The 27,897-nt window shown below is 40.3% G+C and overlaps 1 protein-coding gene across 18 annotated transcripts in view; it reads left to right on the top strand.

Annotated features, from left to right (window-relative positions):
* Positions 1–27,897, top strand: part of ptpdc1a (protein tyrosine phosphatase domain containing 1a) — a 139,466-nt gene that overhangs the window by 77,458 nt on the left and 34,111 nt on the right. For 17 of the 18 annotated variants that reach the window (XM_072582242.1, XM_072582253.1, XM_072582244.1 and 14 more), the window contains 3 exons: positions 383–554; positions 7,361–7,441; positions 11,895–12,013. In XM_072582242.1, the coding sequence (XP_072438343.1) occupies positions 383–554; positions 7,361–7,441; positions 11,895–12,013 (372 nt within the window). The remainder of the gene's footprint in view (positions 1–382; positions 555–7,360; positions 7,442–11,894; positions 12,014–27,897) is intronic. The other variant, XM_072582239.1, reaches the window with a different exon arrangement.

Here is a 27,897-nt window from a genome sequence, read left to right as displayed (position 1 = left end):
AGTATTAGCCTTCCCAACTTGGGCTGATATTGCAAATTTTACTGGATGGAATGTTTTGGGAAACTTGATTTTGAATTTTTGAGATGCATTCCTGTGCTGCATTAGGCTTGTGATTTGTAAAATTATTTTTGATATAAAATAGCATTTTTGAAAGTTGACTATTTACTTAACAAAATTAAAATAAATGATTTGATCCAAGTCTTCTAACATTGTCCCTTTGTATTCTGAGATTGTATCTGACACTTAATATGTATTTACCATAACAAAACGTTTGCATCAACAACTTTCACAGTTTGATTGAACAAACTGATTATTTTTTTTTAAAGACATGCGTTACCTTGCCACTTTGAAGTGTGCATGATTGTCTGTACCTTCATTTCAGGCAGTATGAGACGTCCAACAGCCAAGTATACTAAAGTTGGAGAACGCCTGCGGCATGTCATCCCAGGCCATATGCAATGCTCAATGGCATGTGGTGGTCGTGCATGCAAGTATGAAAATCCATCCCGATGGACTGAAGAGGAACAAGCTCTTAAAGGATTATATTCTTCATGGTATTGTTTGTTGACTTTTTATTCAAAGAGCAGTTATAAACTAATACTTGACTAATTACTTTTCTCCAATATATGCACTACACTGGCATGGAGAATGGAAGCATTTTATATGGTTATCAAGTAAAGGATATTGATAAATTGTAGTACAAATATTATTAATTTGGTACAATATTCACAGCAAAATTAATTTATTACTTTAAAAAATAATAGTTGAAGTACACTCTTGTCTAATTAAGTAGCTAACATTTTTAGACTACTTTATTTGTGGCACTCATGTTTGAGAAAAGCTAAATTAACATTAAGATGTATTAAATATGCATGTATTTAGAATTTTAAGTCTGATTAAACCAATCTTTCTAACTTGATAAAAGGTACCATTTCCTTTGCTTCACTGACAGATGTCAGTAATGAAACCTAAGAATGTAATGGGCAGTTCAAATGTTTACATACATCTTAGGAGAAATCTCTGATGTTTATGATTTGTATTTGCAAAAAGCAAATTAAAAAAATTAGTTTCTTCCTACTGGATCCAAATGAACAATTTTTTTCAAATCCAGCCATCAGGGAATGAATATTGAGATTCCAAATGTAATTTTCTCGCATGTTTCACCTAAATTGATCAATAACCTTTAATTGCAGGAGTCCTATCCCATAACCTTTATTGTGAATAGATGACAATATGTATTTTTCATGTTCTGACTTAATGTTAATATTTTATTTCAATTAATCTGGTAATTTAGTGCTTAAATTGTCTGAATCTTTCAGCTCAGTGTTTTTTGCACAACAACTTGTTAGAAGTGCCCACTGAAAGCAACAACATATTGGCAATGTAGTGAATGATGGGACTAACAGAGTATGTCTTTAAGCAGTGGGATTTAACAATTGAGAAATAAGATGAGGAAAGATTGAGAAGTAGGGTGAATGTTAAAATTGGTAAATTCAGTACCCAATCCAGTAGAGGGGAAGAATGATTGATTAAGACAGCCAGAGGGAAAAAAGAAATAAAGGAAATGTAAGAATAAAATAATTTAAGATTTGGAATTTGTATTCTCCAAAAATTCACTACCTGAAAAAGAAACTGTATACTGTGATTTATTCATTTTTTGGGGAGAGATTTGATTGGCTATCTGTAACAGTTCTTGTTAGAAAGATATTTATGTTCTTAATGACTGGACCTAACTTTCTCTGCAGAATTTAATGGATAAATAGGAATCTTGGAGCAGGAGTAGTTCATTCAATCATTCAAGTTTTTTCAACCATTTTGTGAAATTGTGGATTATCCAGACTCAGGCAGATTGAAAATTGAGCGAGTGTCTACATATTTTTGTGGGGCTGAGTTCTACGCTTCCACTATCCTTTCCACGAAGAAAAAGTACCTTCATTTCTCTACGAAACAACAGGTTTTAAAGTTGTGTCTGCTTTTCTGACACTTCCCATTTGCAGAAAAAAAAAATTTCTGTCCTACCAGTTTATTTCAAAATCTTAAAAGTCTCAATCAAATTATTCTTCAACCTTCTATATTCCAGGCAATGCACGCATAGTTTATGCAGTCACCCTGTAACTTCCCAATTCACAGGTTATTTCTTCCTTGCCAAAAATTGCTGACAGATTTGCACATTTTCAGCAAATTCTGATCAATAGTCCAAGTCATCTTTTTGTAATTTTTTTTCTTTCATCATGCCAACTAAACTGAGGGATGTAATTATAAATATGCAAAAGTATTGAATTAATCTGAAATTATTTGAAAGAACCTTTTGAGGGGTGGGGGCTAGAGAATTAAAATTTCGAATAGCTGAGGTTGCATTTATATAAGTACCACTCACTTACAATGAGTCAACCTATTTTGCATTAAAGAGGACAAATTTGAATGCTGATGAGGAATAATAGGCATATGGTGAGGTGGGAGTTGAAGACACTGTCAAAGAAAAGACTTTTGGGAACATAATCAAGGGAAGTGGGGGGTGATAATGTAAATGATTGATAATGTCAGTTTTGAAGGATATAGGAATGTTGCTAGAGAATGGACACATTTTTGATGTTGGCAAGCATTAGGCTAAGGAGGCGACGCTAAATGGGAGTATGTGTCACGAACAAGATGAAGTTTCCGAGAGAGTTTAATGGGAGAACTGTAGAGATCAGAAGATTGATGGCTTACTTGGTTATAGAATAGGATCCGAAAACTCTAAGTTAAAGGGCAGACTGAAGCTACTAGCTACTGTGCAGATACCCTTAATTATAAGTTTGTCTATTTTAAGTCAGAGATGAAGTTGGGAAGTGTAAGATGTTTTCTTTTTAAATGCTATCCACTGTTTCTGTCACTTTTTATTTTGAAACACAATATGGATATCTGTAAAATCATAAAATGTAGAAGTAGCCCATTGGGCCCATCAAGTGTGTTTCACCATTCAGTAAGAACATAGATGATATGGTAATTTTCAATTTTACTTTCCTGCCTTTTCTTCCATACCTCTGAGTGCCTTATTAAAAATCTGTGTCTCAACATTGAATCTTTATGATCTAGTCTTGTCAACTCTTTGCAGAATAGCATTACACATTGTTATTATTCTCTGGGGTTGCACCTCAACGCTGTCTTAAATGGATGACTACTATCCTGAGATTATGTCCTCTAATCCTTCCTCTCCATAGAGGAAACTACCTTTCTGCACCTACCCTGTCAAACCCCATAGAAATCTTGTATGTTTCAATTAGATCTTCTATTCTTCTTAACAGTGAATACAAACGCAACTTACTCAACCTCTTCTCATACGAAGATCACTCTATACCCGGGAACAAGCTAGTGAACTTTCTCTGGATAGCCGCCAATGCTAGTATTCTAGATATGGTCTGCCGAGTATCTTATATAGTTTTAGTAAAACCCCTCTATTTTATACTCCATTCTTTTTGAAATGGAGGCTAACATTAAATCAGCCTTCCCTATTACTCACTGAACTTAGATTGTAGCTTTTTGTGATTTATGCAAGAGGAACTGCAAACCCATGCTTCAACTTTCTACAGCCGTCCTTCATTTAATTAATAACTCGCTCCTCTATTCTCACATTTTCCCCACATTATTTTCCATCTGACAAGTTTTTGCCTAGTCACGTAATGTGTTTTTAATCCCTCTGCAAACTTCATGTCTTCTTTACTACTTGCCTTCCCAAGTATTTTTATATAATTTGCAAACTTGGTAATAATACATTCACTGTCCCTAACCAAGTAATTTAATATATATTGTAAATAGTTGCGGCCCCACCACTTATCACTGTGACACTATTTATGACAAGTTGTGACTCTCAAAATGTCCCCTTTGTCCCAACTCTGTCTTCTATTAATTAGCCAATCTTCTCCCGATGCTAATAAACAACCCCAACACTATAGGTTCTTATCCTGTTAAATAGCCTTTCTGTGGTACATTAACAAATGCCTTTTGAAAATCAAAATATGTTATTTAAGAAAGATGCTAAGGAAATGTCAGGGAACTATACACTGGTGAGCCTGACATCGGCTGATGAGCAGGTTGTTGGAGGAGATCCTGAGGGACAGGATTTACAGGATTTGGAAAGGCACGGACTGATTACGGATGGTCAACATGGCTTTGTGCATGGGAAATCATGTCTCATAAACTTGATTGAATTTTTGAAGAAATGGTGAAGATTAATAAAGTCAGAACAGTGGACATGGTCTATATGGATTTCAGTATGGCATTCGACAAGGTTCTGCATAGTAGACTGGTTAACAAGGGTTAGATCACATGGAACCCAAGTAGGACTAGCCATTCCGATATATAATTGGCTCGAAGGTAGGAGACAGAGGGTGGTGGTGGTGGGATGCTTTTTGAGCTAGAGGCCTGTGACTAGTGGTGTGTCGCAAGGATTAGTGCTGAGTCCACTGCTCTTTGTCATTTATATGGATGTGAACTTAGGAGGTATAGATAGTAAATTTGCAGATGATACCAAAGTTGGTAGAGTAACAGACACCGAACAAGGTTATCTCAGAATACCTTGATCAGATGGGCCAATGGATGGAAGAATGGCAGATGGAGTTTAATTTAGATAAATGTGACGTGCTGCATTTTGGTAGGGCAAATCAGGGTAGGGGTTATACACTTAATGATAAGGTCCTGGGGAGCTTTGCTGAGCAGAGACCTTGAACTGGAGATTCATAGTTCCTTGAAAGTGGAACGCAGGGAGACAGTGTAGTGAAGAAAGCATTTGGTATGCTTGCCTTCATTGGCCAGTGCATTGAGTATTGGGAGTCGAGAGGTCATGGTACAGCTATCCAGGGCATTGGTTAGCCTGCTTTTGGAATATTACATTCAATTCTTGTCTCCCTGCTATAGGAAAGATGTTGTAAAACTTGAAAGGGTTCAGAAAAGATTTATAAGGATGTTGCAAGGGTTAGAGGGTTTGAGCTTTAGGGCAAGGCTGTGCAGGCTGGGGCTATTTTGCCTGGAGTGTCAGAGGCTAAGCGGTGCTATTATAGAAATTTATAAAATCATGAGGTGCATGGATAGGATGAACAGTCAAGGTCTTTTCCCGGGGGTAGTGAAGTCAAAACCTATAGGGCATGGGTTTTAGGTGAGAGGGGAAAGATATAAAAGGGACCTAAGGAGCAACTTTCTTCACACAAAGGGTGATATATGTATGGAATGAACTGCCAGAGAAAGTTGTGGAACTGGTACAATTACAACATATTAAAAGGTATCTGGATGGGCATATGAGTAGGGAGGGTTTGGGGGGATATGGGCCAAGTGCTGGCAAATGGGATGAGATTAATTTAGGATAGCTGGCTGGCATGGACGAGTTGGACTAAAGGGTCTATCTCCGTGACTCTATTACAGCAAGTGGTTCCCCATTATATTGCTTGTTATCTCCTCAAAGAATTTGAATAAATGTGTTCCCTTCATTACACTACTGGGTTATATTATGCATTTCTAAATGTTATATTACATCCTTTATAATAGTCTCAATATTTTCCCAAGACGGGTGACAGATCTTAAGCTAACTGTTAGGCTATAATTACCTGTTTTCTGTCTCCCTCCCTTTCAAATAAGGTTATTAGATTCGTAATTTTCCAATTGTCTAGGACTTTCCCTGAATCTAAGGGATGCTTGAAAGATTACTACCAGTGCATCCGCTACCTCTGTAGCTACTGCTTTTAGCTCCATAGTTTCCCCTAATACTTTTTTTTCTAGTATATTTATTCTTTACCCATCCTTTGTTGCTTGCTTTGATATTTTTAGAATGCTAATAATATCCTTGACCATGAAGATTGATGCAAGATAACTGTAGTGGCCTATTTTCAGCTATCCATTTTATTTTTTTCTAATTGCTTTAGAAAATTTCCATTTTTTTAAAATCTACATAGATTCTTAATTTGTCTATTGTTTTCCAAGATTATCTCTGCAAGTTTGTGTTCATATGCATGTGTGCAGATATTATTCCATAATTTCATTTTCTAGAAAAGTACCCTTATATTCTTCTGTCCAAGCTGTCACACATCTGTTTTCTTAAATGTTGCTCAACCACTCACTATTTCAATCTTTCACTGATTTGCTACCAACTATATACACCAATGAAGGTTCAGAAAATAGCAACTTGTTTTGGTAATAGACGTGAACCAAATTTGGATGTACTTGATCCGAAATCTGGAATTCTTTGCTTTTTCATCCAGTCATGATACCAACTCTCAACAAACCAATGCAGTCCTCCTTATTAACTCCAAAAAAAGGCCAAAAGTAAATTTATATCTTTTCTAAACTTGATATTATGTCACAAAAAAGACTCGAGAGAATAATGTCACTAGGGAGTAATTATAAAAATCTAATCATACTGAACATTTCAATTGATATCATAAAACACAGAAACAAAGTTTATAATTATTATCTGAAGAGATTTCCTAATGAATATTTTTGTTCTGTTACTAATACTGTTTCTTAACAGTAAATCAATAAATATCAATGACATTTATTGATATTTTAAAATGTTATTTGTTTGCATCTGTTTTCCATTTTTAATTTTTATAAAATTAACATTAATGGAGAAACCAGTTTCCCAGCTTCTTGATAGTAACACTACATATGATTGTAGCTTGTAGTACTAGACCATTAGAGCACTGAAACTTATGACTATCCTCTATTAAAGGATACTGACAATCAAATTGTCCCTGCTTGTATACCTTTCTGACACTAAATGATAGTATTACATAAAGTATGATCTTTCCTCTGTAATTAGTACCTAAATTTGTTTTACTCCTGACTTCAAATATGCTCATTGAGTGTGTTTGCATTTGTCAGCACCAGAAGATTAACTGAAGGCAACCCATTTAAAATTTCAAATGAAGGGTAAACAATCGTGATGTCAATTCAATCATGTTTGCCAATTCCTTGAGGATACCTAGTTAGTCAAAACAATTATTTGTATATAAAGGATATCTGAGATGCAGAAAAGTGCTTCAAGTTTTGGATGAATTGAAAATGAGGTCACCACAATATGTCTGGTCATTTATATACTTCTTATGGCCACAGTCTTAAGTTCAAATTTTTTTAAAAGGTGTATATTAGCAGAAGTTTTCAGGAGTCCTTGAGGTAGGAAATTTATTTTTATGCCTTTAGTTTTTTAAATATCATTGTTAATTTGTATCATCAATATTGGAAATTACATGAAATGCACATCCTGTCTGTGAATATATCTAATTTTTGATGAATTGCTTGATATTTTGTAAGTAAAGAACAAGTAGACTACTTTACTGAAGTAATTCATGTATGTGCACAGTTTATCTTAACAATAGTTTTGTTGTATTTGTAGGATAACTGACAATATTTTGGCAATGGCTCGTCCTTCCACGGAAATTATTGAAAAATACAACATTATTGAACAATTTCAAAGGTACCCTTTAGCCGGAGCAGAAGTTTCTATTGTGCAGTTCTTAGGGGCCACATTTTGCAGATTTTCTGCCTGTTCCCTCTGCAGGCAATATCACTTGATAGGATGTATTTCATAAGATCTCCATTCATTAACTTTGTTATGCAGCTGATTATTCTTAATGTGTAAGCTCAAACAATGAGAATCTGTGGGTTATTTAACTGCAGTTAGTTTCAAAGCCAATCTATCTTAACAATGTTGCCCTTCTATGTCCAAAAGATTAGATAAGACTTTGTGGAATGTCCCTGTCATCAAGTCTGAATCTGTTTTTATTTCCATTTAATGACGCACTGCAACTAACTTATTGATAATTATTGGGTATTTGGAATTGCTTAGACTGACAAATCTTATACAAGAATACATAGCGTAATTGATATGTGGAACTTGTTCAAGGAGCAACTATTGAGTGTCCTTGATAAGTACGTACCTATCAGGCAGGGAGGAAAGGGTCGTGTGAGGGAGCCGTGGTTTAATAAGGAATTGGAATCCCTTGTTAAATGGAAGAGGGCGGCCTTTGTAAAGATGAGGCGTGAAGGTTCAATAGGGGCGATTGAGAGTTATAAGGTAGCCCGGAAGGACCTGAAGAGAGAGCTAAGAGCAGCAAGGAGGGGACATGAAAGGTCCTTAGTTGGTAGGATTAGGGAAAACCCTAAGGCTTTCTATAGGTATGTTAGGAATAAAAGAATGACTAGGGTAGGAATAGGTCCAATCAAGGATAGTAATGGGACGTTGCGTGTGGAGGCTGAAGAGATTGGGGAGGCACTGAATGAATACTTTTCGTCAGTATTCACTCAGGAACAGGACATTGTTGTCGATATGAATACTGAGGCACGAATAAGTAGAATGGATGGCTTTGAGATATGTAGAGAAGAGGTGTTGGAAATTCTGGCAAGGGTGAAAATAGATAAGTCCCCTGGGCCTGATGGCATTTATCCTAGGATTCTCCGGGAAGCAAGGGAGGAGATTGCAGAGCCATTGGCCTTGATTTTTGTGTCCTCTTTGTCTACAGGAGTAGTGCCAGAGGACTGGAGGCTAGCAAACGTGGTTCCCTTGTTCAAGAAGGGGAGTAGGGATAATCCTAGTAACTATAGGCCAGTGAGTCTCACTTCTGTTGTGGGCAAAGTCTTAGAGAGAATTGTAAGGGATAGGATTTATGCACATCTGGATAAGAATGATGTGATCAAGGATAGTCAGCATGGTTTTGTTAAGGGCAGGTCGTGCCTCACAAACCTTATTGAATTCTTTGAGAAGGTGACTAAGGAGGTAGATGAGGGGAAAGCGGTAGATGTGGTATATATGGATTTTAGTAAGGCGTTTGATAAGGTCCCCCATGGTAGGCTACTGCAGAAAATACAGAGATATGGCATAGAGGGTGAGTTGGAGGTTTGGATTAGGAATTGGCTGGCTGGAAGAAGACAGAGGGTAGTAGTTGATGGCAAAGGTTAATCTTGGAGTGCCGTCACTAGCGGTGTTCCGCAAGGATCTGTTTTGGGACCATTGCTGTTTGTCATTTTTATAAATGACCTGGAGGAAGGGTTAGAAGGTTGGGTGAGCAAGTTTGCGGATGATACGAAAGTCGGAGGAGTTGTAGACAGTGAGGAAGGATATGGCAGGTTACAGCGGGATATAGAGAAGCTGCAGAGCTGGGCAGAAAGGTGGCAAATGGAGTTCAATGTAGCTAAGTGTGAGGTGATTCACTTTGGTAAGAGTAATAAAAAGATGGATTACTGGGCTAATGGTAGACTACTTGGTAGTGTGGAAGAGCAGAGGGATCTTGGTGTCCATGTACACAGATCTCTGAAAGTTGCCACCCAGGTAAATAGTGCAGTGAAGAAGGCATATGGCGTACTGGCTTTTATTGGTAGAGGAATTGAGTTCCGGAGTCCTGAGGTCATGCTGCAGTTGTATAAGACTCTGGTGCGGCCGCATCTGGAATATTGTGTGCAGTTTTGGTCGCCATACTATAGGAAGGATGTGGAGGCACTGGAACGGGTGCAGAGGAAGTTTACCAGGATGTTACCTGGTATGGTAGGAAGATCCTATGAGGAAAGGCTGAGGCACTTGGGGTTGTTTTCATTGGAGAAAAGAAGGTTTAGGGGTGACTTGATAGAGGTGTACAAGATGATTAGGGGGTTAGATAGGGTTGACAGTGAGAACCTTTTTCCACGTATGGAGTCAGCTATTACAAGGGGGCATAGCTTTAAATTAAGGGGGGGTAGATATAGGACTGATGTTAGGGGTAGGTTCTTCACTCAGCGAGAGGTAAGTTCATGGAATGCCCTGTCAGTAGCAGTAGTGGACTCTCCCTCTTTATGGGTATTTAAGCGGGCATTGGATAGGTATATGGTGGATAGTGGGTTAGTGTAGGTTAGGTGGGCTTTGATCGGCGCAACATCGAGGGCCGAAGGGCCTGTACTGCGCTGTATTCTTCTATGTTCTATGTTCTAATGGCCAATGAACTGCAAAAAGTAAATGCATGAAAGAAAGTATTGATTATTTCTTGCACTTTGATATAACAATGAAATTCCTTTCAGCATGAAGTGTTGCCAATTTCTGCATAGAGTCACAGAGTCACAGAGATGTACAGCATGGAAACAGACCCCTTCGGTCCAACCTGTCCATGCCGACCAGATATCCCAACCCAATCTCGTCCCGCCTGCCAGCACCCGGCCCATATCCCTCCAAACCCTTCCTATTCATATACACATCCAAATGCCTCTTAAATGTTGCAATTGTACCAGCCTCCACCACATCCTCTGGCAGCTCATTCCATATACCTACCACCCTCTGCATGAAAAAGTTGCCCCTTAGGTCTCTTTTATATCTTTCCCCTCTCACCCTAAACCTATGCCCTCTAGTTCTGGACACCCCGACCCTAGGGAAAAGACTTTGTCTATTCATCCTATCCATGCCCCTCATAATTTTGTGAACCTCTATAAGGTCACCCCTCAGCCTCTGACGCTCCAGAGAAATCGCCCCAGCCTGTTCAGCTTCTCCCTGTAGCTCAGATCCTCCAACCCTGGCAACATCCTTGTAAATCTTTTCTGAACCCTTTCAAGTTTCACAACATCTTTCCGATAGGAAGGAGACTAGAATTGAATGCAATATTCCAAAAGTGGCCTGTCCAATGTCCTGTACAGCCGCAACGTGACCTCCCAACTCCTGTATTCAATACTCTGACCAAGAAAGGAAGGCATACCAAACGCCTTCTTCACTATCCTACCGACCTGCGACTCCACTTTCAAGGAGCTATGAACCTGCACTCCAAGGTCTCTTTGTTCAGCAACATCTTTATCAATAAATATAATTCATATTAAGCAAGTTAGTGCCTGTTCTCATAATATTTTTTTTCACTTCACATCCTCATGATAAATTTTAAAGAATTTAGAAATAAAAAAAATAATGGAAATCAAAAGTAATTAAACAATTTGCTGGACACACACGGGCCTGTTACCATATACGGAAAGAGAAAAGATTGGTGAATGTTTTGGCTAGAGATCCTTCTTCAGAATTCTAAAGTATTTGAAGTAATAACTGAAGTCAGACCTAAAGTACAGTAGTTACTGGCACAGACATGACTGGCTGCCTTTTGTGTTGTAGGTTAATTGTCTCGATATAATTGAACCTTTTTTGGTGGAAATTAATACTTTTTTTAAGGAACGATGGCAACAACCTTTTGTTTTACACATAGGAATGTTTGTCATGACAACCGCTTTCAGAAGTAATTCTAGATTTTCTTTCTTTAACTACATTTGTATATCTTCTTGAGCATGGGAGATTATTGAAGTGCCACATCAATTTTTTTTGTCTAATTGTATTTAAAAAAAATAAGCATAATGAATTATCTTTTTCTTCATTCTGTTCATGAAGAAAATCTTTGTTGATGTTTCTTAATACAGGGGATAAATATGAGCTTAGCAAGTCCTGATTTCCCATCTCTATTATTTTATCTTTCTTTAAGGATTATGTGAGTTTGCATTGAATGTATTAAGTTTCTAAACATTGCTTTAATTCAGCACCCAAGTTCTTCTTACTGTGTACCTTTATTTCTGCAGTTGAGTTTGGTAATAGTTGAGGATGCAATATTCTAAAATCAAGAGCTCAATCATCTGTGGCTTGCGTGAAATAAGGTTTCTAGCAGAAGATTTTATCTTGATTGCCCTGGTCACTATTTATCCCTGAACTAATATCTGACAAATCAATCTGGTTGTGATCACATTGCTATTGTTGGGAATTTGCTGTACATACATTAGCTGCTGTGTTTCCTACCTTACAATAGTAATTACATTTCAAAAATTATTTCATTAAATAAAATGTTTTAACTATCTGGTGGTTGTAAAAGGCACTATATAAGTGGAAGGTTTTAACTGTTGACCCATGTTTCAAATAGAAACTGACTGCTATACTCCTGTTTCAGGCATGGTATAAAGACGGTAATTAATCTTCAGCGTCCTGGGGAGCATGCACGCTGCGGTAATCCACTGGAACCAGCAAGTGGTTTTACTTACCTACCAGAGGTATTCATGGAAGCTGGAAGTGAGTCCCTTTTTCTGTTGTTCTTAATTAACAGAAACCCTATGGATTTGTACTGGGGTTTGACTAATGCACAAAATTTAATGACTGTTTTTTGTAAAATACCATTAAAAGAGAACCTATGTCTAGAAATTCTTTACATTGAGGCAAAGAAAATAATAGTGTTTCCGGTGTGTACTTTCTAGAACTCACTGTTTTATCCTGTTCTCTTCGTCCTATGGAGATACCTTTTCCATTTTATTCATTTGCTTCTTAAGAAATGTCAGTTGAGGAAAATTCTAAAGCACTGACTTTTAGGGAGACATTGAGGAAGTTCAGGTACATGAGGATATTGAAGACTTTGGGCTTAAAAGGAAAGCTAAAACTCATGTCATCTGACACAGTCAACATAGTTGGCAATTAGGGCTACAGCAGTATTACAAATGACCTTTCCAGTGCCAATCAGGATGTACGTCCTGCTGTTAGCATTTCGTAATTTATCAATGACATTAGGTATGTGAAAATACCCTGTTGAGACATGTTGCTACTTGTATGAAATTCTATGCACGACAGCAGGAAAACTAACAACAGCTTGGTTGGCAATTTGTGTGGGACTTCTAATGTAGTAAAACTTGACATTGTTACTGGAAAGGTCATGGTAATGGCAGTATTTGTAATGGTTCTGTAAAAGGTCACGTGTGACAGTGAAAACTTCCCTACTTAGCCCAGTCCTGTCCTTGAACTTCCTCGATGTTGTTGAGAATTTGCTGTACATAAATTAGTTGAGCTTCTAGACCAAGGCCAAGCCCTGGGCTGAGATGATTGACCTTCATAACTGCCCACAATTGGGCAAACCTTGACATATCAAAGAAGCTATATAAACAGATGATATTGCTAAATGGCAGCTTGTAGGTGGTAAATATAAAGGGGCAAGGATAGATTATTAGGGATTGTAGAGATTAATGTGGGAGTGTGAGAGAAGCCATTACGGGTGATTCTTTGGATACTATTTGAAAGGTAAGAATGGAACCAAACAAGAGCACTTCCAACTAGCTGGGCATCAGAGTAGCATTAGCTGTGTTAAAGGTTACTAATAGTTTGTGAAATCTGAGGAGGGATGTATACTCTCAGTGACATAGAAAAACGGAATGCCGCTTGTGACCTTGGTAAGGACCATTTCAGTACTGTGGTGGGACTAGAAACAGAATTGTAGAGATTCTAACATGGGTTGTGGGAAAGATTTGGCAGGTGATAGCACTTTGAGATTTTGTAGTAGAAAGGAATGTTGAAAAAAAGGCAGGTGGTAGGGTTGATGCTTTGCAAATTATGTTTGGTAAGGGGTTGATGATACAAGATTTGAAGAGCATATGTGGAATGGATGAGGGAAGATAGTGTTCAAGGATAAGGGATTATTATTAACTGCTTATGAAGGGATGTTGTGGTGTTAATTAGGTAGAGCAATCAGAACATTAACTCTCATAAGATGTATTCTTAAAGGAAAGGCAGATGAGCTAAAATGGACCATCTAGAAAAAAAGCATGTGATTTCTGGGCTAAGCCAGTAAGGAATTAGAAAACAAGCTTGGCACATGAGCTGTGTAAGAGAGGGCCTTTGTCTTGAGTATTTATGAGAAATGGCTCCTTGTGCTTGATGCCCTTGCAGAGTTGGGAATGGCTTACTGCTTTTTGTGTGCTTCATAACATAGCATTTATTACAGAGGCTTTATTTTGGATGTTGATGAGCCTAAAATGTAGCATTTCATGTCCCTTAACATGAAGGTTGTCGAGTGAGCAGAACAGTTGTTACTGCATACATTGAAAGACAGAGAATATCATGCATATCTGTACTAATTGGGCTTGGGAGTTCACAGAAACTTTTCATCCACAAGCTCTTAAATGGTAGTGTCTGCAGCTTGAAAAACCTCCATTCAGAGCTGTTGAACTGGATTCTAAGCTGCAAACATTAGGGGGGGGGGGGTCAGGAAGGAGCAGAGTTACTTTTACACTGTTCCAGAAAGCATTAACACCCCTTATTTTAAGATTAACTCAGGCATAGGATATGACTGTGAATCGGGCAGATATGGGGATTTGGAATGTTGTGATGGAGGAGCTTCAGTCCTTGACTTTGATTTACAAGTAAAAGGTACTTGTTACCTTATGCATCAGAACAAGGACTGTAGGTATGATGAGCAAACTGATTTTTGCACCATGGCACAGCCAGCAGTTAAAATCAAGGGAGTGAAAAGGACTAATTAACCTGACATGAGTTGTTGGTTTGATGCACTTAGAAAAATCATGGTATGAAAAGACACAATCAGCATGGTTTTACAAATGTGGAATTGTATTTGACAAATTTATTAGAGCATATTTCAGGATTCACTTATAGGGTAGATAAAGGGGAGTTAGTAGGTGTAGACTTGGATTTTTAAAAGGCATTTCATAAGGTTGAAAAGTGTGACACTGGAAAAACACAGCAGGTCAGGCACCATCCAAGTAGCAAGAGAGTCAATGTTTTGGGCATAAGCCCTTCAGGAGTGTGCTTTCTTGATGAAAGGCTTGTGCCCGAAATGTCGATTGTCCTGCTCCTTGGATGCTGCCTGATTTGCTGTGCTTTTCGAGTGCCACACTTTTCAACTCTGACCTCCAGCATCTGCAGTCCTCACTTTTTCCTTGTTGTGTTACATAAGGTGCCAACAAAAAATACTACACAAGACAAGAGGTTACAGAGTTGGGGCAAATGGTCTAGATCATCTTATTGAATAAGTGGTGAATTAGTGCATTACCAGGTTTGTGCATTTGGACCCAGAGGAAGTTCCAGTGTATGTAACTACCCTGAATATTAGAGTCATAGAGACGTACAGCATGGAAATAGACCCTTCGGTCCAACCCGTCCATGCCGACCAGATATCCCAATCTAGTCCCAGCTGCCAGCACCGGGCCTATATCCCTCCAAACCCTTCCTATTCATATACACATCCAAATGCCTCTTAAATGTTGGAATTGTACCAGCCTCCACCACATCCTCTGGCAGCTCATTCCATACACGTACCAGCCTCTGCGTGAAAAAGTTGCCCCTTAGGTCTTTTATATCTTTCCCCTCTCACCCTAAACCTATGCCCTCTAGTTCTGGACTCCCCGACCCCAGGGAAAAGACTTTGTCTATTTATCCTATCCATGCCCCCCATAATTTTGTAAACCTCTATAAGGTCCCCCCTCAGCCTCCGACGCTCCAGGGAAAACAGCCCCAGCCTGTTCAGCTTCTCCCTGTAGCTCAGATCCTCCAACCCTGGCATTATCCTTGTAAATCTATTCTGAACCCTTTCAAGTTTCACAACATCTTTCCGATAGGAAGGAGACCAGAATTGCACGCAGTATTTCAACAGTAGCCGAACCAATGTCCTGCACAGCTGCAACATGACCTCCTGACTCCTGTATTCAATACTCTGACCAATAAAGGAAAGCATACCAAATGCCTTCTTCACTATCCGATCTACCTGCGACTCCACTTTCAAGGAGCTATGAACCTGTACTCCAAGGTCTCTTTGTTCAGCAACACTCTCTAGGACCTTACCATTAAGTGTATAAGTCCTGCTAAGATTTGCTTTCCCAAAATGCAGCATCTCGCATTTATCTGAATTAAACCCCATCTGCCACTTCTCAGCTCATTAGCCCATCTGGTCCAGATCCTGTTGTAATCTGAGGTAACCCTCTTCGCTGTCTACTGCACCTCCAATTTTGGTGTCATCTGAAAACTTACTAACTGTACCTCTTATGCTCACATCCAAATCATTTATGTAAATGACAAAAAGTAGAGGGCCCAGCAGCGATCCTTGTGGCACTCCATTGGTCACAGGCCTCCACTCTGAAAAACAACCCTCCACCACCATCCTCTGTCTTCTACCTTTGAGCCAGTTATCTATCCAAATGGCTAGTTCTCCCTGTATTCCATGAGATCTAACCTTGCTAATCAGTCTCCCATGGGGAGTCTTGTCGAACGCCTTACTGAAGTCCATATAGATCATATATATCTACTGCTCTGCCCTCATCAATCTTCTTTGTTACTTCTTCAAAAAACTCAATCAAGTTTGTGAGACATGATTTCCCATGCACAAAGCCATGTTGACTATCCCGAATCAGTCCTTGCCTTTCCAAATACATGTACATCCTGTCCCTCAGAATTCCCTCCAACAACTTGCCCTCCACCGAGGTCAGGCTCACTAGTCTATAGTTCCCTGACTTGTCTTTACTGCTCTTCTTAAACAGTGGCACCACGTTTGCCGACCTCCAGTCTTCCAGCTCCTCACCTGTGACTATCGATGATACAAATATCTCAGCAAGAGGCCCAGCAATCACTTCTCTAGCTTCCCACAGAGTTCTGGGGTACACCTGATCAAGTCCTGGGGATTTATCTACTTTTAACTGTTTCAAGACATCCAGCACTTCCTCCTCTGTAATCTGGACATTTTGCAAGATGTCACCATCTATTTCCCTACAGTCTATATTTTTCATATCCTTTTCCACAGTAAATACTGATGCAAAATATCCATTTACTATCTCCCCCATTTTCTGCGGCTCCACACAAAGGCCGCTTTGCTGATCTTTGAGGGGCCCTATTCTCTCCCTAGTTATCCTTTTGTCCTTAATATATTTGTAAAAACCTTTTGGATTCTCCTTAATTCTATTTGCCAAAGCTATCTCATGCCCCTTTTTTGCCCTCCTGATTTCCCTCTTAAGTATACTCCTACTTTCTTTATACTCTTCTAAGGATTCACTCCATCTATCCTGTCTATACCTGACATATGCTTCCTTCTTTTTCTTAACCAAATCCTCAATTTCTTTCGTCATCCTGCATTCTCTATACCTTCCCTTTCACCCTGGCAGGAATATACTTTCTGTGGATTCTTGTTATCTCATTTCTGAAGGCTTCCCATTTTCTAGCCGTCCCTTTACCTGCGAACATCTGCTTCCAATCAGTTTTCGAAAGTTCTTGCCGAATACCGTCTCCAATTTAGAACTTTAACTTTTAAATCTGGTCTATCCTTTTCCATCAGTATTTTAAAACAAATAGAATTATGGTCACTGGCCCCAAAGTGCTCCCCCACTGACACCTCAGTCACCTGCCCTGCCTTATTTCCCAAGAGTAGGTCAGGTTTTGCATCTTCTCTAGTAGGTACATCCACATACTGAATCATAAAATTGTCTTGTATACACTTAAGAAATTTCTCTCCAGCTAAACCTTTAACACTATGGCAGTCCCAGTCTATGTTTGGAAAGTTAAAATCCCTACCATAACTACCCTATTATTCTTCCAGATAGCTGAGATCTCCTTGCAAGTTTGTTTCTCAATTTCCCTCTGACTATTGGGGGAGTCTATAATACAATCCCAATAAGGTGATCATCCTGTTCTTATTTCTCAGTTTTACCCAAATAACTTCCCTGGAGATTGATAGATTCTTGTTGTCTCGGGGAATTAAGGGCTACGGGAGAATGCGGGTAAGTGGAGTTGAAGTGCCCAGCAGCCATGATTGAATGGCAAAGTGGACTTGATTGGCCGAATGGCCTTACTTCCACTCCTATGTCTTATGGTCTTATGGATGTATTTCCAGGAATATCTTCCCTCAGCACTGCTGTAATGCTATCCCATATCAAAAATGCCACTCCCCCTCCTCTTTTTCCTCCCTTTCTATCCTTCCTGTAGCATTTGTATCCTGGAATGTTCAGCTGCCAGTATGCCCATCCCTGAGCCATGTTTCCGTAATTGCTATGATATCCCAGTCCCATGTTCCTTACCATGCCCTGAGTTCATCTGCCTTCCCTGTTAAGCCCCTTGCATTGAAATAAAAGCTGGATTAGTGGTGCTGGAAGAGCACAGCAGTTCAGGCAGCATCCAACGAGCAGCCCGAGTTGAAATAAAAGCTGTTTAACTTATTAGTCCTACCTTGTCCCTGCCTGCCCTGACTGTTTGACTCACTTCTGTTCTCAGCTGTACCCGTCTCAGATAGATCTCTTTCATCACTGTCTCCCTGGGTTCCCCCCCCCCCCCCCCCCCACCTCACTAGTTTAAATCCTCCCAAGCAGTTCATGCAAATCTCCCTGTCAGTATATTAGTCCCCTTCCAATTTAGGTGCAATCTGTCCTTCTTGTACAGGTCACTTCTACCCAAAAGAAATTCCAATGATCCAAAAATGTGAATCCTTCTCCCATACACCAGCTCCTCAACCATGCATTCATCTTCTTTATCCTCCTATTCCTGCCCTCACTAACTCATAGGAGTAATCCAGATATTACTATCCTTGAGGACCTCCTTTTTAAATTTCTGCCTCACTTTCTGTAATCTCCCTTCAGAATTTCAACCTTTTCCCTTCCTATATTGTTGGTTCTAATGTTTGCATGCAAATTCTAATGAGGGTGTAACACCAAGCATGCTTTAAAATTTGGCACTACTGAGTGAACCCGGAGGACAGGATTATATGCATGAAAAAACTAAAAGCATCAGTGTTTAGCTAAAAAAGCAGTCATGTGACCTATAGCCTGTTCCATCTAGCAGAGAACAGTGGTGAGTAATTGCACATTTTTGTCTGCCGTGGATCTGAATGGCAGTTTTGTTCTTCTCCTGACAATAAGCTTTCAAAATTTGGTGCCCAGACCTGCGTAACTGGTTGGTTGCTTTCCAGACTTTTGTGCAACAACTTTCGGATATCTGCTCTGCAAGTTATTGTGTGAAACCCCTGGACATGACATCTGGCTTTCCTGATGATTGCAGGATGTGATGTGGGAACAGTATGATGTGGTACAATCTCAGTCGTGAAAGATTCCACCAGAGCTCTTTTGATCTGGCATCTAAGAAGAGCAGTTAAACATGTGTATGTGCCCAAATTTAAATACATGACTGGAGCTTACACAAGTAATCAGTGGTGCTGAGCATGTGTCTGTGCCCATAATGAGTTTGCAGATGTACATTGCAATATGCGGATCTGACAGAACAAGTCACTTAACTCCTCCCTAATGTCTAACCTACTCCTTCTGCAATCTCCATGCCTCGAATGTTTATAATTTCCTCACACGTGCAGGAAACCACTTCAGTATACTGATTTTCCTTTTAACATGAAGTTAGTTGCTTCTGCAAAGAACAGATCTTGTTGAGATATTTTAATGACCATTTTTCATAGAAAGGAATTGAGTTGATTAAAGTATCCATTAAAAACTACAGAAAATAGGAGAAAAACATTGTTGTCAAGTGTTAAATAGAGGATTGCATGGCATTTTGAGATTAGGAATGCTGGAAGAGATTTAGATGTTAGGTTAAGTAGGATGAACTAATATAAGTATGATATAAGTATACACTGTTCTTTGTAGAGTTCAATGAAAATCAAGTTGTACTGATAACTACGATTCCAAATATTCATCTGACTGTGAAATAGAATATCTTTCATTTTGCTAAAAAAAGTCTCTGTTGTCCCTGGAAAGATTGGAGAGATATATGTGAAAGATAGAAATATCCAATTGAAATTATAAGAGGTAATCTTCCACTCCTAAAGGCAACTTATCATTGAACAATGAAAGAAAACTCACACTCAAAGAAATGAAGATGTTCACTGATAATGGTTGATATTGTGGCAGATCTGAATTTTAATGCAAACAAAAACAAAGTACTGATACTGAAAACTGAAATAAAAATAGAAAATACTGGAAAACTCAAAAAGCAGGCAGATCTTTGGTCAGAGAAATACACTTAACCTTATCAGATCAATGATTTTTACAGGAAAAGAATAGATACCATCTGAAAGGGCGATAGAATCATTGACTACAGAGAATTAAAGAATGTGCTCTCGTAGCCTGTTTTGCAATTTAGTTAAATCGTGACAGTTATCTGACTTGACTCCATTGAAATATCTTTTGAAAACATTGCCTAACAGATCATCATTCTTAAACATTTAGTTTTTCTCTCTTTGCAGATATAGCTTTACTTGCTGAGTATTCCCAGTAGGTTGTCAAATTTGAATTTATAGTTGTTAGTTATTGCAATATTAATTTACACTGGTCACAAAAAAGTTAACAGGCCTTGCACAGAAATGCAATTTTAAAATTTGCAAATTAAAATGAAGTTAATTTTGAATTGTTTGGAATGGTGACCGAAAAGAATGTGATATGTATCTAATTCAATTCACACCTGAGTATTGTGTCCAACTCAGAGCACCACATTTCAGCTAAGAAATGAGAACGTTAAGAGGATGCAGACAAAACTCGTGAAATAGTTCCAGGAATAAGAAACTTCCATTGGACAGATTGGAGAAGTTAGGTTAGGTTCTCTTGGAGAAGTGCATGAACCACGGAAGGTTGGTTTGCAGGTGCAAAATTAAGAAGGCAAATAGAATTTTGTCCTTCATTGTTAAAGGGATTGAATTTAAAAACAGACAAGTTATATTGTAGCTGTGTAGGGTGCTGGTAAGGCCACAGCTGGAGGACTGTGTGAAGGTTTAGTCTCCTTACTTGAGAAAGGATGTACTGGCACTAGAGGGAAGTGCAGAGAGGTTCACTGGGTTGATTCTGGAGTTGAGGGGGTTGGTTTATGAGGAGAGGCTGAGTAGACTGGAATTCTATTCACTAGAATTTAGAAGAATGAGAAGGGATCTCATAGAAACACATAAAATTTTGAAGGAACTAGATTAAAAAGAAGTTGAGAGGATGTATCTACTGGCAGGTGAAACTAGGACAAGAGGGCATAGCCTCAAAATTAGGGGTGCAGATTTGGGACTGAATTGAGAAGGAACAACTTCACCCAGAGGGTTGTGAATCTATGCAACTCCCTGCCCAGTGAAGTGGTTAAGGCTCCATTGGTAAATGTTCTTAAAGCTAAGATAGATCATTTTTTGAACAGCAAAAAAAAATTAAGGGTGTCGCTGAGAGGGTGAGTAAGTGGAGCTGAGGCCACGAAAAGATCAACTGTGATCTTATTAAATGGCGGAGCAGGCTCGAAGGGCCAGATGATCTACTCCTGCTCCTAGTTCTTATGTTCTAAGAAAAGGATAAAAAGATATTAAAAACCAGAAGGCATCTGGACAGAGTAGATAGGGAGCTAGAGGACACTGATTTGAGGTAATTGATAAAAGAAGCAATAGTAGCATGAGAGGACTTTTCATGCAACCAGTGGTTAAAATCCAGAATGTGTGTTTTATTTATCGTTTTCATGGGATACAACCACTTCTGATTAGGCCAGCAATTGTTACATATCTTTAATTGTTACTGAAGGTGGTGGTGAGTTACCTTCTTGAACCGCTACAGTCCATGTAAATATAGTACATCTGTAATGCTATTAAGGAGTGAGAGGGTGGCACAGTGGTTAGCACTGCTGCCTCACAGCATCAGAGACCTGGGTTCAATTCCTGCCTCAGGCAACTGTCTGTGTGGAGTTTGCACATTCTCTGCATGTCTGCGTGGGTTTCCTCCGGGTGCTCCGGTTTCCTTCCACAGTCCAAAGATGTGCAGGTTAGGTGAGTTGGCCATGCTGAATTGTCCGGAATGTTAGGTGAAGGGGTAAATGTAGGGGAATGGGTCTGGGTGGGTTGCTGTTCGGAGGGTTGGTTTGGACTTGTTGGGCCGAAGGGCCTGTTTCCACACTGTAAGTAACCTAATCTAATCTAATAAATTTTGACCTACTGACAATGAAGGAATAACAATATAGTTCCAAGTCAGGATAATGTATGGTTTTCAGAGCATTTGCAGATAGTGGTATTCCAGTGCATCTATACCTTTGTCTTTCTAGCTGGTAGAAGTTACAGGTTTGGAAGATAAGACCATAAGACATAGGAGTGGAAGTAAGGCCATTTGGCCCATCGAGTCCACTCCGCCATTCAATCATGGCTGATGGGCATTTCAACTCCACTTACCCGCATTCTCCCCGTAGCCCTTAATTCCTTGTGACATCAAGAATTTATCAATCTCTGCCTTGAAGACATTTAGCGTTCCGGCCTCCACTGCACTCCGCGGCAATGAATTTCACAGGCCCACCACTCTCTGGCTGAAGAAATGTCTGTGCATTTCTGTTCTGAATTTACCCCCTCTAATTCTAAGGCTGTGTCCACGGGTCCTAGTCTCCCCGCCGAACTTCCCAGCGTCTGCCCTTTTTAAGCCATGCATTATCTTGTAAGTTTCTATTAGATCTCCCCTTAATCTTCTAAATGCCAATGAATACAATCCCAGGATCCTCAGCCATTCCTCGTATGTTAGACCTACCATTCCAGGGATCATCAGTGTAAATCTCCGCTGGACACGTTCCAGTGCCAGTATGTCCTTCCTGAGGTGTGGGGACCAAAACTGGACACAGTACTCCAAATGGGGCCTAACCAGAGCTTTATAAAGTCTCAGTAGCACAACGGTGCTTTTATATTCTAACCCTCTTGAGATAAATGACAACATTGCATTCGCTTTCTTAATCACGGACTCAACCTGCATGTTTACCTTTAGAGAATCCTCGACTAGCACTCCCAGATCTCTTTGTACTTTGGCTTTATGAATTTTCTCACCGTTTAGAAAGTAGCCCATGCTTGTATTCTTTTTTCCAAAGTGCAAGACCTCGCATTTGCTCACATTGAATTCCATCAGCCATTTCCTGGACCACTCTCCCAAACTGTCTAGATCCTTCTGCAGCTTCCCCACTTCCTCAGTACTACCTGCCTGTCCACCTAACTTCATATCATTGGCAAACTTCGCTAGAATGCCCCCAGTCCCTTCATGCAGATCATTAATATATAACGTGAACAGCTGCGGCCTCAACACAACCCTGCGGGACACTGCTTGTCACCGGCTGCCATTCCGAAAAAGAACCTTTTATCCCAACTTTCTGCCTTCTGTCAGACAGCCAATTCTCAATCCATACCAGTAGCTCACCTCGAACACCATGGGCTCTCACCTTACTCAGCAGCCTCCCGTGTGGAACCTTATCAAAGGTCTTTTGGAAGTCTAGATAGACCACATCCACTGGGTTTCCCTGGTCTAACCTACTTGTCACCTCTTCAAAGAATTCCAACAGATTTGTCAGACATGAACCCCCCCTTACTAAATCCATGTTGACTTGTTCTAATCCGACCCTGCTCTTCCAAGAATTTAGAAACCTCATCCTTAATGCTGTTGAAAGAATTTTGGAGAATTTCAGCAGTACATCATGTCCATGATACACATTGTGCTTTGGTGGTGTATGAAGTGCTAATCAAGCAGGCTGTTTAGTTCTGGATGGTGTTGAGCTTGGGTGTTGTAGAGTTATACTCATTGAGACAAATATTTGGTATTCCACCACAGTCCTAATTATGGCTTGTAGATGATGTCAGTTTTTCCAAGGTTTGCTATCGGTGCCACGAGATAGTGAGGTGAGGAACAGGCAGCGAGTTCAGCTTAACATGTGGCCATGCAGCTGGTACAGGAGGGAGGACTTCAGATATTTAGACTGTTGGGATGTCTTCTGGGGAAGGTGAGACCTGGACATGAAGGATGGGCTGCACCTGAATTGGAGGAGCATGAATGTCCTGGGTGGGAGATTTGCTCGTATGGTTCGGGAGGGTTTAAACTAGTTTGGCAGGGAGTTGAGAACCAGAGCTACATATCTGAGTTAGATATGGGGCAGTGACAGGATGTAGTGAATCTATCAGGAAGGTTATTCATGTCATGGGACAAAGGGATCGGTTAAAGTATGTCTGCTTTAACACAAGGAGTGTCAGAAATAAGTGTGATGAACATAGAACATAGAACATAGAACAATACAGCGCAGTACAGGCCCTTCGGCCCTCGATGTTGCGCCGATCAAAACCCACCTAACCTACACTAACCCACTATCCTCCATATACCTATCCAATGCCCGCTTAAATACCCATAAAGAGGGAGAGTCCACTACTGCTACTGGCAGGGCATTCCATGAGCTTACGACTCGCGGAGTGAAGAACCTACCCCTAACATCAGTCCTATATCTACCCCCCCTTAATTTAAAGCTATGCCCCCTTGTAATAGCTGACTCCATGAACTTAGAGCATAGATCAGTACTTGGGACTATGATGTTGTGGTCATAACAAAGATGTGGACTTCACAGGGACAGGAATGGTTATTAGATATTCCAGAGTTTAGAATGTTTAAAAATAACAGGGAGGGTGGGAAAAGAGGAGGGGGTGTAGCATTACTAATCAGAGAGTGCATCACAGCTACAGAAACGAAGGTTGTCGAGGAAGGCTGGTCTACTGAGTCAGTATGGGTGGAAGTAAGGAACAGCAAGGGAGCAGCCACCTCATTGGGGATTTTCTACAGACCCCCTAATAGTAGTACGGAGATTGAAGAACTCATAGACTGGCAGATTTTGGAAAAATATAGGGCTGTTTTTATGGGTGACTTCAACTTTCCCAATATTGACTGGAACCTCCTTAGTGCAGATGGTTTGGATGGAGCTGTTTTTATCAGGTGTGTTCAGGAGGATTTCCTTACTCAGTATGTAGACAGGCTGCCGAGGGGAGACACCATTTTGGACTTGGTGGTTGGCAATGAGCCAGGACAGGTGTCAGATCTCGCGGTGGGAGAACACTTTGGTGACAGTGATCACAACTGCCTCACATTTACCATAGACTTAGAGAGGGAAAGGAGTAATTACCTTGGGAAGATATTTAATTGGGGAAAAGGAAATTATGACAGTATCAGACAGGAGTTGGGAAGTACAGATTGGGAGCAATTGTTCCACAGAAAGGGCACAACAGAGATGTGGAGACTGTTCAAGGAGCAGTTGTTGCGAGTGATGCACAAATTTGTTCCTCTGAGACAGGCAAGAAGGGGTAAGATTAAGGAGCCTTGGATGATGAGAACAGAGAAGCTTCTCGTTAAAAGGAACAAGGCAGCTTACCTAAGGTGAAGGAAGCAAGGATCGAGCATTGCTTTAGAGGATTAGCGAGTTTTGAGAAGATTTGTAGCTCAGGTTGAGGTTCTGGATGTAGGCTTGCTCACTGAGCTAGAAGATTCATTTCCAGACGTTTCATCACCCTACTACATAACATCTTCAGTGGGCCTGTGGGCAAAGCACTGTTGATAATTCTTGCTTTCTATATATATGTTTGAGTTTTTTGGGTTGGTGACGTCATTTCCTGTGGTGATGTGATTTCCTGTTCTTTTTCTCAGGGGATGGTAAATGTATTTGTTCATAGAGTTCTGGTTGGAGTGCCATGCTTCTAGGAATACTTGTGTGTGTCGCTCTTTGGTTTGTCCGAGAATGGGTGTGTTGTCCCAGTCGAAATGGTGTCCTGCCTCCTCTGTATGTAAGGATATTACTGAGAGAGGGTCATGTCGTTTTGTGGCTAGTTCATGCATGGTGGTGGAGTTTTCTGCCTGTTTGTCCAATGTAGTGTTTGTTACAATTCTTGCACGGTATTTTGTAAATTACCATTAGTTTTGCTTATTATCTGTGTAGGGTCTTTCAAGGTCATTAGCTGCTCTTTTAGTGTCTTGGTAGGTTTATGGGCTACCATGATGCTAAGGGGTGTGAGCAGTCTGGCAGTCATTTCCGAGACGTCTTTGATGTATGGGAGAGTGGCTAGGGTTTCTGGACGTGTTTTGTCTGCTTGTTTGGGTTTGTTGCTGAGAAATCAGTGGACTGCATTCATTGGGTAAAAACAATGACTGCAGATGCTGAAAATCAAATACTGGATTAATGGTGCTGGAAGAGCACAGCAGTTCAGGAAGCATCCAACGAGCAGCGAAATCAACGTTTTGGGCAAAAGCCCCGAAACGTTGATTTCGCTGCTCGTTGGATGCTGCCTGAACTGCTGTGCTCTTCCAGCACCACTAATCCTGCATTCATTGGGTACCCATTCTTTTTGAATACACTGAATAGGTGATTTTCCTCTGCTCTGCGTAGATCTTCTGTGCTGCAGTGTGTGGTGGCTCGTTGTGATAATGTTCTGATGCAGCTTCATTTGTGTATGTTGGGATAATTGTTTCTGTAGTTCAGTATTTGGTCCGTATGTGTTATTTTCCTGTAGATGCTGGTTTGAGGTTGCCCATTGGCTGTTGCTCTACTGTGACATCTAGGGATGGCAGTTTGTTGTTGCTTTCCTCCTCTTTAGTGAATTTTATGCCAGTAAGGGTATTATTGATGACAATATAGTCCTTGGCCAAGGAAATACTGACTACACTATTAGAAGACCCAAAAACACATGCACGAAACACCACCAACTTAATCAGCAAGGACAGTATCGTCAGGCTAGTCAAGCCTTACCACACACTTCACCTTCGACAACAAAACCTACAGACGAACCAACGGAACACCCATGGGATCTCCAATATCAGGGTTCTTAGCAGAGGCAGTAATGCAGAGACTCGAACAAACAGCTCCGCAAACCATCCAACCCAAACTTTGGGTCCGCTACGTGGATGACACCTTTGTCATCACTAAACGAAACAAATTTGAGGAAACCTTCAAGGCCATCAATAATACCCTTACTGGCATAAAATTCACTAAAGAGGAGGAAAGCAACAACAAACTGCCATTCCTAGATGTCACAGTAGAACAAACACCCAATGGGCAAACTCAAACCAGCATCTACAGGAAAACAACACATACGGGCCAAATACTGAACTACAGAAGCAATCATCCCAACATCCACAAATGAAGCTGCATCAGAACATTATTCCAACGAGCCACCACACACTGCAGCACAGAAGAACTACGCAGAGCAAAGTCACCTATACAGTCATTCAAAAAGAATGGGTACCCCATGAACACAGTCTGCCAATTTCTCAGCAACAAACATAAACAAGCAGACAAAACGTGTCCAGAAACCCTAGCCACTCTCTCCGACATCAAAGACATCTTGGAAATTACTGCCAGACTACTCAGACCCCTTGGCATCATGGTAGCCCACAAACCCACCAGCACACTAAAACAGCAGCTAATGAACTTGAAAGGTCCTATACAGACAACAAGCAAAACTGATGTAATTTACAAAATACCGTGCAAAAATTGTAACAAACACTACATTGGACAAACAGGCAGAAAAGTAGCCACCTGGATACATGAACATAACTAGCCACAAAATGAGATGACCCTCTCTCCATTAGTATCCTTACATACAGATAAAGAATGACACCACTTCGACTGGGACAACACATCCATTCTAGGACAAGCCAAACAGCGACACACATGAGTATTCTAGACGCTTGGCATTCCAACTGGAACTTTATCAACAAACATATCGAGTTAGACCCCATCTACCATCCCCTGAGAAAAGGAACACGAAATGACATCAGCACAGGAAATTATGTCACCAACCCAAAGAAACCCAAACATATAAATAGAAAGCAGGAATTATCAATAGTGCTTCGCCCGGAGGCCCACTGAAGATGTTACCTAGTAGGGTGACGAAATGTGTTGAAATGAACCTTCCAGCTTAGCGAGCAAACCTACATCCAGAGCTTTAGAGGATTACAGGCTTACTAGAAAGGAGCTTAGGAATGGACTGAAAAGAGCCAGGAAGGGGCACGAAAAAGGCTTGGCAGGAAGGATTAGGGAGAACTGAAGGCATTTTACTCATATGTGAGGAATAAGAGAATGATCAGGGAGAAGGTAGGGCCGGTCATGTTTAGTGTAGGGAACTTGTGCATGGAATCTGAGCAAATAGGGGAAGCCCAAATGAGTTGTTTTGCTTCGGTTTTCACTAAGGAAATGGACGTTGTTGTGAATGAGAACTTTGAGGAGCTGGGATTCAGACTTGAACAGATCAAGTTCGATGGAGTTGATGTGCCGGATATTTTGGCAAACACTGATTGATAAGTCCCCAGGGACAGACCAGTTTTATCCTAGGTTGCTCAGGGAAGCAAGAAAGGAGGTTACTGAGCCACTGGCAAAGATATTTGCTCCTTCACTATCCACAGGAGGCATACCAGAGG

This window comes from Chiloscyllium punctatum, chromosome 12 (genome assembly GCF_047496795.1).
Source record: "Chiloscyllium punctatum isolate Juve2018m chromosome 12, sChiPun1.3, whole genome shotgun sequence".
NCBI classification, from domain to species: Eukaryota; Metazoa; Chordata; class Chondrichthyes; order Orectolobiformes; family Hemiscylliidae; genus Chiloscyllium; species Chiloscyllium punctatum.
This window is presented reverse-complemented; position numbering and strand designations above follow the sequence as displayed.